The sequence below is a fragment of the Polistes fuscatus genome, unplaced genomic scaffold (genome assembly GCF_010416935.1).
Source record: "Polistes fuscatus isolate 324 unplaced genomic scaffold, CU_Pfus_HIC Scaffold2, whole genome shotgun sequence".
Taxonomy (NCBI): domain Eukaryota; kingdom Metazoa; phylum Arthropoda; class Insecta; order Hymenoptera; family Vespidae; genus Polistes; species Polistes fuscatus.
Genome location: NW_025113096.1, coordinates 11,163,796 through 11,180,376, shown reverse-complemented (window position 1 = coordinate 11,180,376; position 16,581 = coordinate 11,163,796). Strand labels below are relative to the sequence as shown.

The 16,581-nt window shown below is 33.2% G+C and overlaps 3 protein-coding genes across 5 annotated transcripts; 2 read left to right on the top strand and 1 right to left on the bottom strand.

Moving 5' to 3' along the window:
• The first annotated feature begins 49 nt into the window (after positions 1-49).
• On the top strand, positions 50-4,871 carry LOC122516402. 2 transcript variants are annotated; one of them, XM_043634178.1, is made up of 4 exons: positions 50-2,405; positions 2,540-2,665; positions 2,744-2,906; positions 2,991-4,871. In XM_043634178.1, exons 1-4 carry the CDS (start codon positions 547-549, stop codon positions 4,869-4,871), a joined length of 4,029 nt encoding a protein of 1,342 aa, XP_043490113.1. In that variant the 5' UTR covers positions 50-546. The 2 variants fall into 2 exon arrangements, with proteins under 2 accessions (XP_043490113.1, XP_043490114.1); XM_043634179.1 differs by having other exon boundaries at positions 51-2,405; positions 2,540-2,644.
• An 88-nt stretch (positions 4,872-4,959) lies between these two features.
• On the bottom strand, positions 4,960-7,409 carry LOC122516405 (cyclin-dependent kinase 2-interacting protein-like). The gene is made up of 5 exons (XM_043634185.1): positions 7,228-7,409; positions 6,873-7,099; positions 6,671-6,779; positions 6,402-6,603; positions 4,960-5,352 (listed from the first exon to the last, which is right to left on the bottom strand). Exons 1-4 carry the CDS (start codon positions 7,280-7,282, stop codon positions 6,407-6,409), a joined length of 588 nt encoding a protein of 195 aa, XP_043490120.1. The 5' UTR covers positions 7,283-7,409; the 3' UTR covers positions 4,960-5,352; positions 6,402-6,406.
• An 85-nt stretch (positions 7,410-7,494) lies between these two features.
• On the top strand, positions 7,495-10,696 carry LOC122516406 (cdc42 homolog). 2 transcript variants are annotated; one of them, XR_006303562.1, is made up of 6 exons: positions 7,495-7,871; positions 8,280-8,479; positions 8,570-8,679; positions 8,758-8,955; positions 9,037-9,191; positions 10,071-10,696. XR_006303562.1 is itself a non-coding variant. In XM_043634186.1 (5 exons), exons 2-5 carry the CDS (start codon positions 8,302-8,304, stop codon positions 9,124-9,126), a joined length of 576 nt encoding a protein of 191 aa, XP_043490121.1. In that variant the 5' UTR covers positions 7,495-7,871; positions 8,280-8,301; the 3' UTR covers positions 9,127-10,696. The 2 variants fall into 2 exon arrangements, 1 of the variants encoding a protein (XP_043490121.1); XM_043634186.1 differs by having other exon boundaries at positions 9,037-10,696.
• The last annotated feature ends 5,885 nt before the right edge of the window (positions 10,697-16,581 follow it).

Genomic DNA, 16,581 nt, shown 5'->3' with positions numbered 1-16,581 from the left:
TTGTGGCGGTTGTATTTTATCTAATCTAGTCGCGCCACATAGAAAGAGCCATAATTATGTTTCGTCCCGAGAGCACGCGCCTAGGACTCATCAGTAAGGCTGACGGCGTGCTCTCTGTTTTAGACATCCACGAGACCCGATTGGTCTGAAATCCATACCGCTTTAAATAGTAATCGTGGTAACTTTTGCCGCTAGTGAGAAACGACGATGAAGTCGTGGTCACCTTGTATCTGATAGCGGAACTAGTGCGATTGGTGCGCCGCGGTTGTGGTGAATGCAACCGCTGAATATCCCTAACTGAAGATCTTTAGTTTTAGCAGATCTATGGTTACTAATTGGTATTCTGTTTTTCACAAGAGGTATTGTATAGTTATACTTAATGGTCGAGACAACATTTTCATTCCTTGCTATAATAAGAATTTAATGTCTGTTTTGTGTAAATTTTTGTTTAGCAAATTTTTTTCAATATTTCTCAAAATATGATTTTATTAATTGATGAAGTATAATTTTTGTTACGTGAACTAAAACATTGTAAAACTATAGGAAATGGCACAAATTGAGGATTCGAACGTGTTTACAAACGATGCAGTTACTCTATCGGCTGGTTCATCTGATCTTTTACAACAAGCAATCCAACAAGTTGTTGACGATAATGATAGTGGAAATGATTTTGTAACGTTTTTGGAAAGCGATGAAAATGATTGTCAAATGATTCATCTCACCCCGGAACAGGCAAAGTCGTTAGGTTTAACTTTTGAGATAACTTCAAACGAAGAGGTTATGTATAAACATAATCAAGCTAACGATATTCTCGATACAAACAACATTACGGCAAATAATCATTGTGAAACGGAAAATGTAAGCTCGGTATCTCCAGAAGATACCAATTTTACAGAGGAAGATTTTAATTTCGAAACGGATCAAGTAGAAAATGTTGGGGAGATTAATGATATTGTTAAGACAGAGTGCATGAATTATCCGGAATGGCAAATTCATGAAGATTCTCCAAATGATAAATTGCAGAATGAAACTATCGCAAATAATTTGACTTTAGGAAATATATGTTTACAAAGACAACCTATTAATTCACAGTCACAAACATTGGAAATACAACAAAACAATTCGAATACGCAGAAAATAGTTTTAGAACAACCAAAGATACATACAATAATGACGGACATTAGACAAATTAAAACTAAAGATAACTCATGCTATGTAGTAGAAGATGACTTGGCACAAAATCAAACAATAAACAAAGTGTCCAGTTCTCAAGCACAAATCCTACAAAAATTTCCAATAATTTTGCCATCTTCTCAATTCATTCTAAAGCCTGCGCAAACCATATTGAAACCGGCAAAAAATGTTAAATTAATACAAAATATAAATAAATTTGCAAATACTAATTTAAATTCTATCAATGGAATGCCAACGATCAATATTAATTCAAATTCCAATTCTGTGTTATTTTCCAAGGCAACTGTGATCAATACCTTGTCGCCGCAAATAATAAAAGCAACTCCTATTACGACTCAATTTTTGAACACAAATAATGTATCTGCGCAGTTATTAAATACATCTCACATTATAACGGGAAACTGCGAAATAGGGAATCAAACGAACACTTCTCAGATCGCCAATACTGTGGTAAATAGTGCTCCTGTATTATCACAAAATGCAACCACTTCACAGATACGAATGTCACCAGCAATAAAAACTTCACCATCATCGTTACAAAAAAATAGTATATCTCAGCTTTTAACGCCAGTGTTAAAAAATGCTTCTACTATAACTAAAACAGTACCAAAACCTGCACAAGTTATTAGTAATGCGACAATATCTACGGAACTTAAACCAATTCAAATTGGCACAAAATTAATTAAGGCCTCTTCCTTAACAGGAAAAAAGAGTTTAATAACGCCTATGACAAAGATTATAACGCAGACAAATTCTCCGGTTATATTTAGAACAGCACCGATTGCTAAAACACAAGATTCTAAAACAACGTCTATTTCAACCTCTATATTAAAACCAACGCAAACATCATCGACACCTATATCTATCTTGAAACCGCAAACTAAAGCAGTCTTACACAATTATACTAAACAAAATCAAACAGTTACATTAAACTCTAGTAATTTAATTAACAACATACAAAATTTCTTACAAACAACACCAATCATACAGCAGAATGGTTCGTCTGACAAAACAGAATCTTTCCAAAATGGTTTTTTAAAACAAAAGATTAATTCATCTGTAAATGGAGCATGTTCGAAGATCAATAAAAAATCTAAAGGAATACCTTCTACAAAATCTCCAGTTGTATCAGAAACAATAGATACATCTAAACCATTGGGATCTAGTGAAAATCCTATACAAATAGTGCAACAAGGTCATCATTTTCGTAGGTAATGTTAACAAATTTTTATACATTTACTATAATTATTTTTACATAATTGTTGTAACTGTACGTGTATGTGCACGCATATACATAGTTTGTTATATATATTGTATAGTTTATTATTTTTACATTTGACTTTAGCACACAACAGCTTCCGCCGAATTGTATGAAAAAAATTTTTCACGTAATAAATCAACGTCATCAACTTGAAGAAACATGTATGTCTGATAAGACAATCGTGTATAGGTCAGTTATGAATAAGGATAAGTAAGTAGCGAATAGTGAGTAAAAATATGACTATTTCAATATATACGAATAAATGAAAATTTATGCATTTTTATACAGGGTATTATTACCAGAAGAATTAGCTTCAAATTTGAATAATCCTGGAACCTTAATAAAAAATCGTGGTGGCAAACGAGGACGACCAAAAAAAAATACTATTAGGCCTTCTTTGATCCCATCAAAAACAGCAACAATTCATGAGGAAGAGCAAGTCGAATTGAAAGTAATTATTTTTATTTAAAGAAATAAAACACGTATAATTTATATAAAAATGATTTATAAATAATATATATTGAATTAATAATAGGATGACAAAAAGAAAGGAATAGCCAGAACACGTTCTGGTAGGGTTACAAGACCTCCGAGACATATGGTACGAGATTACAAACATTTACATCATTCAGATTTCTTACAACCTGACTTGGATGATTCGGACGGCGGTTACAGTGACTATAATACAAACAATGACAAGATTGAAGATGAGGAGTCACCTAAAGAACTTCTCACAGGTTTGGAAATACCAAAGAGAAAAATATCTGATCATTTTAGATGTCCTACGTGTATGAAAGTATATTTGGGAAGGACACGTATGGCAAGGCATTTTGAATTGCATCCGGATCATGGTAGTCCTGAACAGTTACCACCGCCTACGCCCGATCCCGAACTCAAACAAACTAACAATCAAGATCCCTTAAAACGTAAGGGGAAGAAAAGGGGACCATGGGCTTATGTTACACCCGAAGCTAAATCGGAACGGCGTAAAGTAAAACTAAGAGAAGCAATATCGGTGTGTGAAGATATTGAAATAATAAAGATAGCCGCAAAACCAGTACTTAATGCACAATCTCTATACGAGTTACTAGTTTTAAAATCAGAAAACAATGTTAGAAATTTTTTACAAGAGGTCAAACAATTGATGGATAAAATAAGAGAGAAAGCCGGTGAAATGTTATCTTTAGTAAATAATGATAAAGAATCTGATGAAGATTTAATAGACATTAAAGAAGAATTACTTTGCAATGCCTTGGGTGTTAATCCTGGATTATATAAAATCAATAATGACGCGCTTAGTCATGATGAAGAAACTTCATACATAAATCAAGAACCACCAGCAAAAATAATGAAAATAGCCAATTGTGAAGAATCTAAAGAAAATAACGAAGAAAGAATGTCTAGTGGGTTTTCGGAAAGTTCAGATCTTAGTATACCAGAATTTATGAATGAAAGGAGAACTGACTCTGTATCAAATTCAGTGTGTCCAGAAGTATTATCTGCATTAACATTAATGAGAAAAAACCCTACTGTTGAGAATAGTAAGGGTAATAACGTTTCTGAACTTTTTATTTCAAATTCTGCAATTTCAAATCATATTTCGGAGAATTCAGGGTTCCAAAAATTACATGCAAACAAAGTTCCCAAATTTTCAAATTCAGAATCTCATAAAGAAAATTTTCCAAAGTTAACTGATAATTTAGGATCGTCGAGCCATTCGGAAATTTTTGACAAAATAGAAAGTACTTACAATCAATCGAAATTGGGACATATAGATGATGATGAAGGTTTTATGAAATTAGAGTCGGTAGAACAAGACTTAATGAAACTTGATAACGACACTCTGAGATCATACGAAAAGCAAGATATTCAAAGTAACTTGAACAATATAGAAGATAGATCTCAGAACTTTGTTAAAGGATTTCAAAAATTGGTTTCTAAAATAGGATCTATAAGTACGTTGGAATTAAATAATGCTAAATCGCAAAGTTCTACATTGGATACAAATCCATGTAAAATATTACCTGCAACTTCGATTTGTAAAGTTTCAGAAAATTCTTCTGTCTTGCAAGATACAGTACCAATTATTTCTAATAATTATGATACTAATATATTTGGTAGTACAGACAATCTGGAAATGTCAAAAGTAAGTCAATATGATCATATGGCGCATTTAGATATTTTGAATGGCAGCAGCGGAATAGACAAAAATCTTTTAATCGACGATAAGTTAGTCGAACATTTAAATATGGTAGATCAAACGAATTTAGTTGATGAATTAGTATCCGAACGATTAAAAAATATTATGCCTGATAATATCTTGGAAGGCAATATCATAACAAATAATACAAATTTAGATACGGATCTTGATTTTGAAACACTAAGAGAAGAATTTAATAGAAATGCTAGAAGTTGATTTTTAGATAATTACGCGAATAATAGTATTATACTAATTAAAATTATTTGTGCAGTGTATAATAATGTTAGACATGCAGTACAACTACTTGAATTTTTATACGAAACAAATGTATTTTTGATGATTGCTACATGTTTTTGTTTCTATAAACTTTATATGTGAATTTGCATTAGTTCAAAGTAGAATAAAACCCCTTATTAGGTAATTCATATATTTCTTTTTTTTTATAGACGATTGTAAAAATGTACAATATTATTTAGTCTAACGTATATGTAAATATAATTCGTACATATACATAGTTATTAACAAAAATATTCTCCTGTATATTAAACGGATATCCTAAAGTTATTTTTTGGATCACACAATGTATAAAAATGGTTGCTATTAGATAAAATTTAAAACTTAATTCCTTTAATAGCTTTGAATTTTGTCAAAAATAGTTCATCCAATTTTTAGCTATATTCAGGAGCCAATATTTATTCTACAAAAAGAAATAGAAGAATAAATTAACGAATATATAAATTTCATTTTAACATAAGCAATAAGGTTGTCATATATAATCATATATGTCATATATAGACAATTTACTTCTTATTTTATATATATAATGTAATATTAACTATTTTAATACTTTTATGTCATTTTGATTTAATCTTAATATTTTTTTTTCATGATATTCTTTGCCATAAATTTTTACAGTTATAGAATGAGGAAGTTTTATTTTTCAACTATATATAAAATTATATAAATATCTAAATAGAATAATAATAATAAAAAAATAAGAATAATAATAAAATAAGAAATTTGTAAAGCAAATTGTTATATTCAAGCAAAGGAGATTTCGTCTTCTTTTCTTATTACTGCATAAAATAATTTCCTTATGTATTTATCTGTAAATATGTATTCTACACTTTTTTATATTATACGAAGAAAATATTTACAATAAGTCGTGAGATGTATATGTAATTATGTGTGACTGTTATTCTAACTAGTGCTATGACATAGGAAAATACTTAAATAATTATGTGTAAGATTTATACTTCTTCCTCATATACATATATAAAGTGTTTCATTGTTACATCTATATTTTAAAAGTTATATTTAAAATGGTGTTTGATTTTAATGATTTTGGGTAAAATGGAAACACATGGATCAGTATTTTTTCACTGATATTTCACGATAAAAATCATTTGATTTATCAACTTCCAAAATAAAGATGTGAAGTAATGATTCACTTTGTTTAAGCGCATTAGCAAAGATTAGCAACACATCCATTAATTTATATGTTTACTTATATCTATTTGTTATGATCTCAGGTACTACTTATTTATATATAAATAACATATTCTCAGTTGTGTTACAAAATTTATGCAAAGATATCTATATAAAAAAAAAAAAAGAAAAAGGAAAAGAAAACAAGAAAAAAAAATAAAGGGACTTTTTTCTTAATAACGCTATATATTGTTATTATATATCCCTTTTCTAAAGCAAAAAATTGAAAATCATGCATTACATATATAATATACTTACTGTAGTTATCTATGTCCAGTTTCTGTGAGCATCGCTTCTAGTAATATTGTTACATTTTTAGATAGCAAAGGTTGATGTAGCCACGTGGAGAGGTATAACATTTTTTGTGGTTCTGTGTGACAATGAGCAATATTTTCCAGAACTTTATATTTCATTTGCATTTCATTACTATAAGCAGTATGTATCATTTCCACTGTACGACCTACAAGATATTTCATTTTTATTAATATTGTACATCAACAATAAGTGTTTAAAAGTTATACTAATACCAAATGCAGATATTGGCCAAGTTGTAAATAATTTCATTGCAGTTTTATCCAATGTTATTAGAGCATTTATCTGATGTACTATTTGCTCCAAATTCTTTACTAGATTATTCTGTAACACATGAAATAAATGCGATAATTACTATTATATATGACTATATGCACATATACATAAATTCTATAAATATAATTTAACTAAGTATACCATGGTATGGCAAAGTTCCTCAAGGTTGTCACAGTAATCTTGTAATCGAATGGTATAATTTTTATTGGATTTTTCTTGTATTATAGATTTTAAGATATCCATTCCTTCAAGAATATTATTATTCCATAGTTGAATAATCTCATGAACATTAGCTGCTAAATCTCGTAAATGACGAGCAGTTCCAGTTAAATTTTTTCCTTTTAAAGATTTTGAAAATGATGATACTGCTACAAATAATAGCATTAGCTTATTACGAATAATTGTTTACAATACAGTAAACTATGAATGTTAAGTTATTTACGAGCAGAGATTATATTTGTAAATAGTTTTTAGATATAGGAATCAAACGTCTTACTAGGAGTGAGAGGTTGTACTGTTCCTTTTATTGCGCATTTATCATTTATATCCATAGTGTCATGTAATAGAAATGTGCCAATAACCCTTTAAAGATTCATTATGACATATTCAAGGAACATAAAAAGAGTTCAATTACATTTCATTATATTCTAACTATCTTTCTTTTTTAGTAGTTTTGCTATAGTCAAGTTTCGTAACAGTGTTGCCATCTACTGAATTTAAAATGTTATTTTGGTTATGTTCAGTTATAACGTTATTCGATTAAAAAGCAGTTCTATTGTTAAAAGATAAAAATTGTAAAAAATGCTTAAGACTGTTTTAACAATTGATGAAAATAAATATATTTGTATGTAATTAATAAAGTTTTTGTCTAGATTACGTAGATAAGATTCAAAGAATTTCAAATATTACCCGCGCGTTATGATCCAGAGGAAAATTGCGAGTTTTCAGGCCTGTAATAAATTTTACTTCTGAAACAGTGAACTCCTAAAAGTTACAAGTGCTGAGACTGCGATGATAAGTGGGAGGAATTAAAAAAAAAAGAACTGTTGTATTAAATGCACTTACATTTATTAGTTTTCTTGACGTATATTCAAAGCTTATTCGTGGTTTTAATCTTTAATGGCGATAGTACAATACTAGGTAAGTCATTCATTGTACATTTTTATCTATATATTTTAAGTTGCGGTCATAGTAATGATAGTTTTGTTAGTTTAACGATAATGACGATTGGTATATTTAACTCTATTTGTATTGCTTTTAAATTGATGAAAATTCTTCACAAAATCTTCGTTACTCTGACACGACACATATGTATGTCGAGTTTAGGTTATGAGAGCTCGTTGTTGGAAATTTTAGCATTTTCAATTTTTGTATTTTATCAGGAATCATAGAATAATATATGTGCAATAATATTATTGATACAGTAATTAGATCGATGTAACATTAGATTTTTCTTGTAAATTTATTGCTTTTTATAAAGTACATAATCATTAAAATAGTTTCTACTGTACCTTTTTATTACTAAAATTTGATCTGTCAATGTTTTAGGAAATAGAGAGCAGCGAGTAAGATGCAAACAATAAAGTGTGTTGTGGTCGGAGATGGAGCTGTGGGAAAAACATGTCTTTTGATTTCATATACAACTAATAAGTTTCCTTCGGAATACGTGCCTACTGTTTTTGACAACTATGCTGTAACAGTAATGATAGGCGGTGATCCATATACGTTAGGATTATTTGATACCGCTGGTAAGGGCAATGAATAGCTTTACTGGTTAAATCTTACAGGCAAATTACTTGCATAGATTAAATATACGTTGCATTATAATTATACTACAGGTCAGGAAGATTATGATAGACTAAGACCTTTAAGTTATCCGCAAACAGATGTATTTCTTGTCTGTTTCTCAGTTGTTTCACCATCGTCATTTGAAAATGTTAAAGAAAAGGTAACCGCTATAACATTTGTAGTTGCGTATCGAATAACATATAATATTTAAAATATTAAATCTCAATGGTCGTTCTAGTGGGTTCCAGAAATAACTCATCATTGTCAGAGGACCCCATTTCTCCTAGTTGGTACTCAGATTGATTTACGAGATGACGTTGCTACTATAGAGAAACTTGCAAAAAATAAGCAGAAACCAATTTCAGCGGAACAAGGAGAAAAACTTGCAAAAGAGCTCAAAGCTGTGAAATATGTAGAATGTAGTGCTTTGACACAGGTATATCTTTTTGCAAATAAGTTGAATTTAAGTTATTTGTACTGCTTAGTATCTACTGATCTTTTTAAATGTTCATTTTAGAAAGGTTTAAAAAATGTATTCGACGAAGCTATATTGGCGGCATTAGAGCCCCCAGAACCGGTGAAGAAAAGAAGATGTATGCTTTTGTAAAGCATTTTACTGATTTTGCAATACATTATCCCTGACTACGAAGTAACAACATTAAAATGTATCAGGTGATTATCTCCTCCATAGTAGATTAACGATAGGAGGAAATTACGTCTGTACGAATGTTAAGATATAAAAAGAAGTATTCATTGAAGGGGCGTATTAGAAGCCGCTTATATCAGCGCAACAACTGCGGTTTGCTTATGCGTTTCCTATATTTGACTATTTTTATCTGTGTATACATTCCATATACAAAATTCTTATATCTTGGCCTTATTATTTAAAATTTTTTAAAAATTTCTTAAATAAGGTTAATAGCATTAATTTTGACAAGATCAAATAATCCTGATTGATATGCATAGCACAAAGAATATATTTTCTTTTCTTTTTTGCTTTTAACATTGAAACAAATTATATCTGCACATTGAATATCCTCGACTTTTGGAAAAAGTTTGATACAAATTAATAGATATGCTATTTTTTGTTTTATCTAACGATTAATAAATTGGTGCTATCAAGCTAATGTATTGGTTAAAAGTGCAAAGTATTACACAAAAAATAACTTTTTAAATTTATTATAAAAACAATCATGGTATTACTCGTTCGACAACATTTTCAAACTCAATAGTTTGTTTATGAAAGATGAATTCTGGTATTTAAAGTTTTATAAAGAGTCTGTAAGATATCTATTGGCATAGCATGAGGGAATCGCAGCGAATCGTAGCATCGACAAATTGGACGAATGTCAGATAGTTTAAAGAATTAGCTTACGCTGTAACATTAGAAGGAGAAAGGAGATATTAAGAGACGCTTCGATTCTCTTGCATATAAGTACGTCATAATATATGCATATGTATATCTATGTATGTACATATATATATATATATTCTGTCATATATTCAAAAAAAATATGCAAACAAACGATAACATCAAAAAAATTGTTCTAGACGATTCGCGTATGGCAGCTAAATTCGGTCGCCAAACCTTCAACTCTCGGACAATTTAATTGCATTCGAGCAATGCAAACGTATTTTTTAGTATATTGAAGAGTATTGTTATGTGTTATCATATAAATAAGCGAGGACAGAAAATTGACAGCACTCTTACATTATAAGATTAATGATACTTTATCGATCAGATATATATAAATCGTACACATGTCTAAGATATTAGTGAAATGTGTACATTTTTGACTATAAATCATACATCTTTTTCCATCATTTTTCATTGTTTTTCATCATTTTTTAACTTTACGTACTGTGTACATCGACGCAATGGATAAAGAACGTCATAATTCTAAACGATGGTACACAGACGATCGGTTATCATTAAAAGGCGAGGTACGTTATCATTTCGATTCGAAGGACTATCGGCTATCTTATTAAAATCGTGTGGTAAGTCACGAATAGACACACATTAAGTTATTAATTCTTAAAACAAGTATTACGTGAAAAATCTTTTAACAACTTTTACACTATGAACCCAGTTGAAGATAATTGCATTTATTAGCACTGTACTGTGTCGAAATATGTAGACACACATTCGTATTAAAAGAAAAAAGAAAAGAAAAAAACTATTCGCATAAATATATTTATACCATGTAACATGAACTTTTATTTACTATTATCCTGCAATTGAAGGTTGCAAATATACAGTAAATATTTAAATAATTCATCTAGATAAATAATCTTGTAGTGTGTGTTTGAAATATAAATTAAAGGAGCTAAAGATATGCCGTGGCCATTTCAAAATGAGCCTTCATCGAACAATATGTTTTTAGAACATTGGGAGGATAGAGAAAAGTTCATCGAAAGATTAGAGATTTTGCGAGTTAGTTTAGAAAGCAGGTATCGTAGTCTGTATTTTATCATAGGATAGTCTATTATTCTTTTTCGTTTGGTAGGTCCTTCAGGATTACCCCGGAAGCCAATAGGTAGATATATCTATGATGGAGCGACGTATCGACTGTGGACCGTAAAAGCGTACGTTTACGGTCACGATTCACGTGGGAATCCTACGAGGATTTATTCCTTTTTTATCGTACGGATCGCGTTCAGTATATCTCGGGTCATTACAATTAAATCTACTATCAGCTTCCAACTCCCCTATACGTTTTTTCCTTTTTTCCTCTCTCTCTCTTTCTCTCTCTCTCGTTCTTTTCCTTCCTCCCTCTAACTCAGTGGTTCTTAATAGGTGTTATGCGAATTTACTACAAGTGTTCCGCGAAATTATGAAAACGTGGCATCGATCGATGGTCGAGTCGCCGATCACAAGCGTGACACTATGCTTCTGTTTTAAACACAAACAAGACTTAACTTTCGTTGTTAGTTTTATGATCTTACAATTAGTGATTTTAGTGTTTTCCAAATTTTTCTTACAATCAAAAGTGTTTCGTGACTTCGAGAAAAATTAAGAATCATTGCTCTAACTTAACGTTTTTGTAATAATTTTCTGTAGCTTAAAGCTTTTAAGCGATAACTCGAATACAAGAGTAGTAAAGTTCAATCTTTGCCGGAAAGACAAGTTTCGGTTGGAAAATAACATGTAAGATAGAAAAAAGTAAGATTGCGAAGGTAGGAGCAGTGGCAAATGATGGGTATGGACGATAGTGATTTGATTCTCGGTCTTTCATTGGTATGATCGTACCTCTCTTGTTCTCTCGTTCTCTTTGGAATGGTCGAAAGAGAAGTAGAAGGAGTCATTGGAAAGGTTCGACTTGGAGGGTTCGTAATCCCCTCGACGAATCGGCACGTGCGAGCGGAAATGCAGGCTGCCGAGAAAACGTAGAAAGACGGGAGGCATCCATTTGACGATCTCGATGGGATATCGCCGGACGTGGATCGCCCACGATCGTTCTCCGAGATCATCGTCCACCTTGCCGATTGTGAGTCTTATTTTCTTTCTCTCTCGGCACCCTACTCTGTGGTTATTTCAATTAGGTGGAATCGCGTATCGGACGAGAGGAGTCACGGACTGCGAGGAGCACGGACGCATCGTGAACGTGCCTCCTCTACTCCCTTGACATTATCACTAATCATTTTCGAATCGATGACCGCGTGCGCGCCCCTAACAGAAATAGAAGAAGGGGAAACGTCCGATTATTTACGGAGTTATTAAAGTCAGGTTTTTTTTTACCTTGGAATTACATGCAAGAATCGTGCTATCAAACTCGAAACAAGAGGTGCTTTTCAAATTATTTATCTATGATAAACTAACTTTAATAAATAAATAAATAATAAAACCAATAAATTTTCAAAGACCGATGACAATGCATTGTCCTTTGTACCGTGTGTTCTAGTTTTCATTCTCTCTCTCTTTCTTTTTTGTTTTATTATTTCTTTTTCTCTAGTCATAGTAAAACAAGACCCTCAAGTAGCCAGGTGATGGCGATGGAACGGTAGGGGGTCCGTAAAGGCACGTTGACACAAGTCATTTTTACGCGGGTATTCGAAGCGAGCTCGATGGGCGGCCAGGTTCGTCTTCTCGGTTGCTTTATGCCGACTTTCCTAGCGGTAGAAACAGCAGCACGATATCTCTGAGTAATGGCGCGAGATCCGTGCCGTAGTTACCGATGGGGGTGCCCCCCATCCTCTTCTCATTCTTCTCGAGCTGGATTCTCAAGTGAGGAAGAGAAAGAAAGAGATAGAGAGATAGGATCGACGGGCCGAGGTGATTTTAGTCACCCGTCGCGATGTCCCTTTCCTACGTGCCACCCTGACGAAATTCTACATCCGTAGTAATATCTATTCCGCAGTGCTTAGATCTATCTTTCTGAGATAGATTCCATCGTTTTTCTTACACTCGATTAAATTTCTTTATATGTTCGTATAAAAAATGTATTATTTTAATTATTGAAGAAAGAATTTTTGATCTTTTTTTATTTTTTTTTTGTGATTAAAGAGGAGGCATATGGTACATGCACGCGTCCTCCTACAATACCGGTTTTATAACGACTATTAAAGATTTAATGAATCAACCGTACCTCCATAATTTCGCCTTGTCGTGCTGCCTAATTAATACAGAATTCGAGCTCTAACTGGACGAGGATATATATTCGCGTGGCGTATAGTTATCGCGATAAAATCGGCTATAACCTTTCCGTTATGATTGATTTTATGACTCCATTGGTTTCCGTAGCATCGATTTTTCTTGCCTCTTTCGTACCTCGCGAGGAATGATGAGATCGACGCGAAGTATCTCGATTAAATGCTTTCGCGGTCAAATCTTTTCTTTTCTTTTCTTTTCTTTTTTTACTTTCTTTGTTTCTCTTATAGTTATTTCTCATATCTTTATCTATTTATTTTTTATACTCACAATCAGATATAAAAGTAGATTTCTAAATTTGACGATGAGATCGCTATGCATTATGCATTGTTAACGCATCGCTTAAATATATAAGCGAATATACAAAATGCGATATCATATACGTTCAAATACTCGCTAGAAGATGCGAACTGCGTGTAATTATTCTTATACACGCGAATCCCGTGGATCGCGTGCCAATTCGTTGTGTGAACAGGCACTCGTGCGTAAAGTGTAAGATAGCGTTAATGCTGAAAATATTTATCTCTTTTTTCATTAAATACGATCTGCTTCCGTTGATGGAAAACTATGACAAGATTTTACACGGAGGAAGGAGATTCGTGCGAGAGAAATGGGATTGGAGAAAGTAGGATAGAATAGAAGTGTTTTTCATATATATATATATATTTTTTTTTGAAACGTGCGCATAGAGAATAAATTTGTTTTCGTACTTCTTGAAAAGCGAAAATAGATTGGTAGATAGTACTTCATTATTTTTAATTCATGGTCTAATTAATTCGTTGTATTCGACGATGCGAACGACTAGCGTGAATTAGTTGAAATGTGAAAAATTTGGTATACTAATTGACGCAAAGGTGAATCGTTTGTATATCAGTTTCACGTTAGTCATAGAAAACGTGAGATAGGTAACAGAGATATAGAAAAGATGAAGAGACATTTATTGGAAAGCATGGATCCAGATGACGCATCTTTCACGGACAGATCGGGTCGTTTGGATAATAAATCGTTTCTCATAAAAGTACTCCGTTCCGTGGTCAAGCGCGAGGTTTGTTCCGCGGTCGGACACGTCCTCGGCATATTATTTTGATCGGGATGCTCGTACATCTCTTTTTAACCCTCCGTTGGTAGATAATGCGATCTATTTTTTATCTCCCGTTCCTTTACCGATGTCACTTTTATGTCCAGCGATGATCGCGAAAGTAATGAGAAATCTTTTCCTCGAAAAAATGCCTCAGAGAGATTTTTTTCTTCTAAACCTTCTTCTGGAAGGCTTCGAGAGATGTCTTCCAGAAACGCATTTAATCGCCATCGGCTGTTCTCTTGTCTAATCGTTAAAGTGGCCGTGTATCTTAGACGATACTCGCACTCGAGGAACTAAGGTTTTCCGAGGATCCTAATGTCGAAAAAAGACTAAAATAAGACGAGAAGCAGCAGCGTCTGGATAGGGTCGAGTGGCTGGCTCCTGGCTGGTGTCTCGCGATAACACCGTGCCCAAGTGGCACGCGTCGCCACGATCTTGCGCTTTTTGCCGAGGCCAACGATATAAGAATGATACGCCACCCCAAAGATGCATACTCACCCCCATCTCATCTTGGCTTCTCTTTTTAGACTAAACCAGACGTTGAATTTCTTTTTTTCCTAGTTGATCGCTATCTATTTCCTAGGTTTCCTTGTTTAACATTTAGCTTTCTGCTATTGTACTCTACTTCAAAGTTTACACTCTGAGATTCTTTACCATGATTAAACGTTTCAACTTAATTGCGAGGGTGGTGTTGGTGCCTTGGTGTATCGATCTCAAATTTTCTCATACATGAAAATTCTTGCTGATTCTATATAATTGCGAAGAGAGGAACATTCGTTATCGATTTTACGATGTCAATTTTTTTCAATACAAAAGGGCAAATCTTAAAATCTGTTTTTCGAGCTCGAAGAAGCTTACTTTATCTTATGAAAACCTTTTCCCATATATATGTCCGTTTGTTCAAATTTGTGAAGTATAGTAGATATTATTTTTTACTTTCTTACTACGCGTTCGAATAAGGTGATTTCCATGGAACACTAATAAAAAATCTTTCTCATTAACGTGAGATTCTTTTTCTCTCTTTTTCTCCATCCAGATATCCATCGTGGAACAGTCAAAAGAAAATGTTTGAAATGCTATTCGATCTTTGCAACGTCACGTAAATGCGTTTTCAAACAAAACGATATTATCGAATCGAGGCCGGATCCGAAAGTCCAAACAGTCCCGATTTACGAGCGACTTTGCTTTGGATGGGTAGGATGGATCGGCGGATAAAGGTGGGCAGCAGAAGAGGAACAACGTGGGTGGCAACAATAGCTCTTGAGCGAGCAGATTCTGGTGGCACAACATGCATTGTACGACCGCAGTTTGAAGGTGATTGATTACCGTTGCCGATCGAACGCACACGCGTGCCTGTCCTTCTGGCTACGCTTGCTCCCCCTTCTCTCTCTCTCTCTCTCTCTATCTCCTTTTATTCTCCATTCCATCCCTTTCTCACTTCTACGAACACAGGAACAACGCTTTGCTCGGCCGATGACAAAATTCTCGTCATCAATCGAATTCTCGGACTTTCGTTAAGGATTTGATCGATCGAGACGCAAGAGAAGATTGTAGATTCGCCATTTCTAACTACTCGAAGGAAGTAAGGTATTTATGTAGCAATATTTTTCAGGTCCCTTAGATACGCGATGCTTTAAGTGATTTGACGAGGATTCGGTTGGAATGTATTATACAACGCCGTCGTCTATGAGAATTGATTTTGATCGATTAGTTTTGTACTTTATTATGAAACTTTGTTCGCGCATGCTCGAACGAAGCGATGCAATCACGTTCGAACCGTGTCGCGTTACACGAAATACCATCCAGAGTGCATCCCTTAAAACAAGCCACATCGATTACGTACGCTCATTACGGTTGCTACTCGACAAACCCAATGGCACTCTACCCCCCCCTCTCCCCCCATTCACCCTCCTTTTCTTTTATTCTCTTTTTTGCTACTTTCGATCGTTACGCGTATCCGAATTTATAATAGCGATATCAAATTTTTGGATCCAAACGATCCAAATATTTCATGTTTATTTTCATAGAAATTGTTTCGGAGTTGAAGCTTCTAAAATGTCGCCACATGTCGCGAAGGCATGAACCCTGCTATCATTACCAAGCCCCCCTTCCTTGTTGTAAGTTACCTCGCTCGTATGGTATCGTCATATGGTGAAACTCTGCACGAGCGCGAACGAACATTCGTGAATATAGTCGAGCAATCTTGGACTCTACGATCGAATTTTTGTTTATTTTATTCATTCCTCTTGCTAACAAATATTATTTTTTCTTTTTACAAAATGTAATGTCTCCAATTGAAAAAGTAAGGTATCGTTAATATTATCGTCATCGTG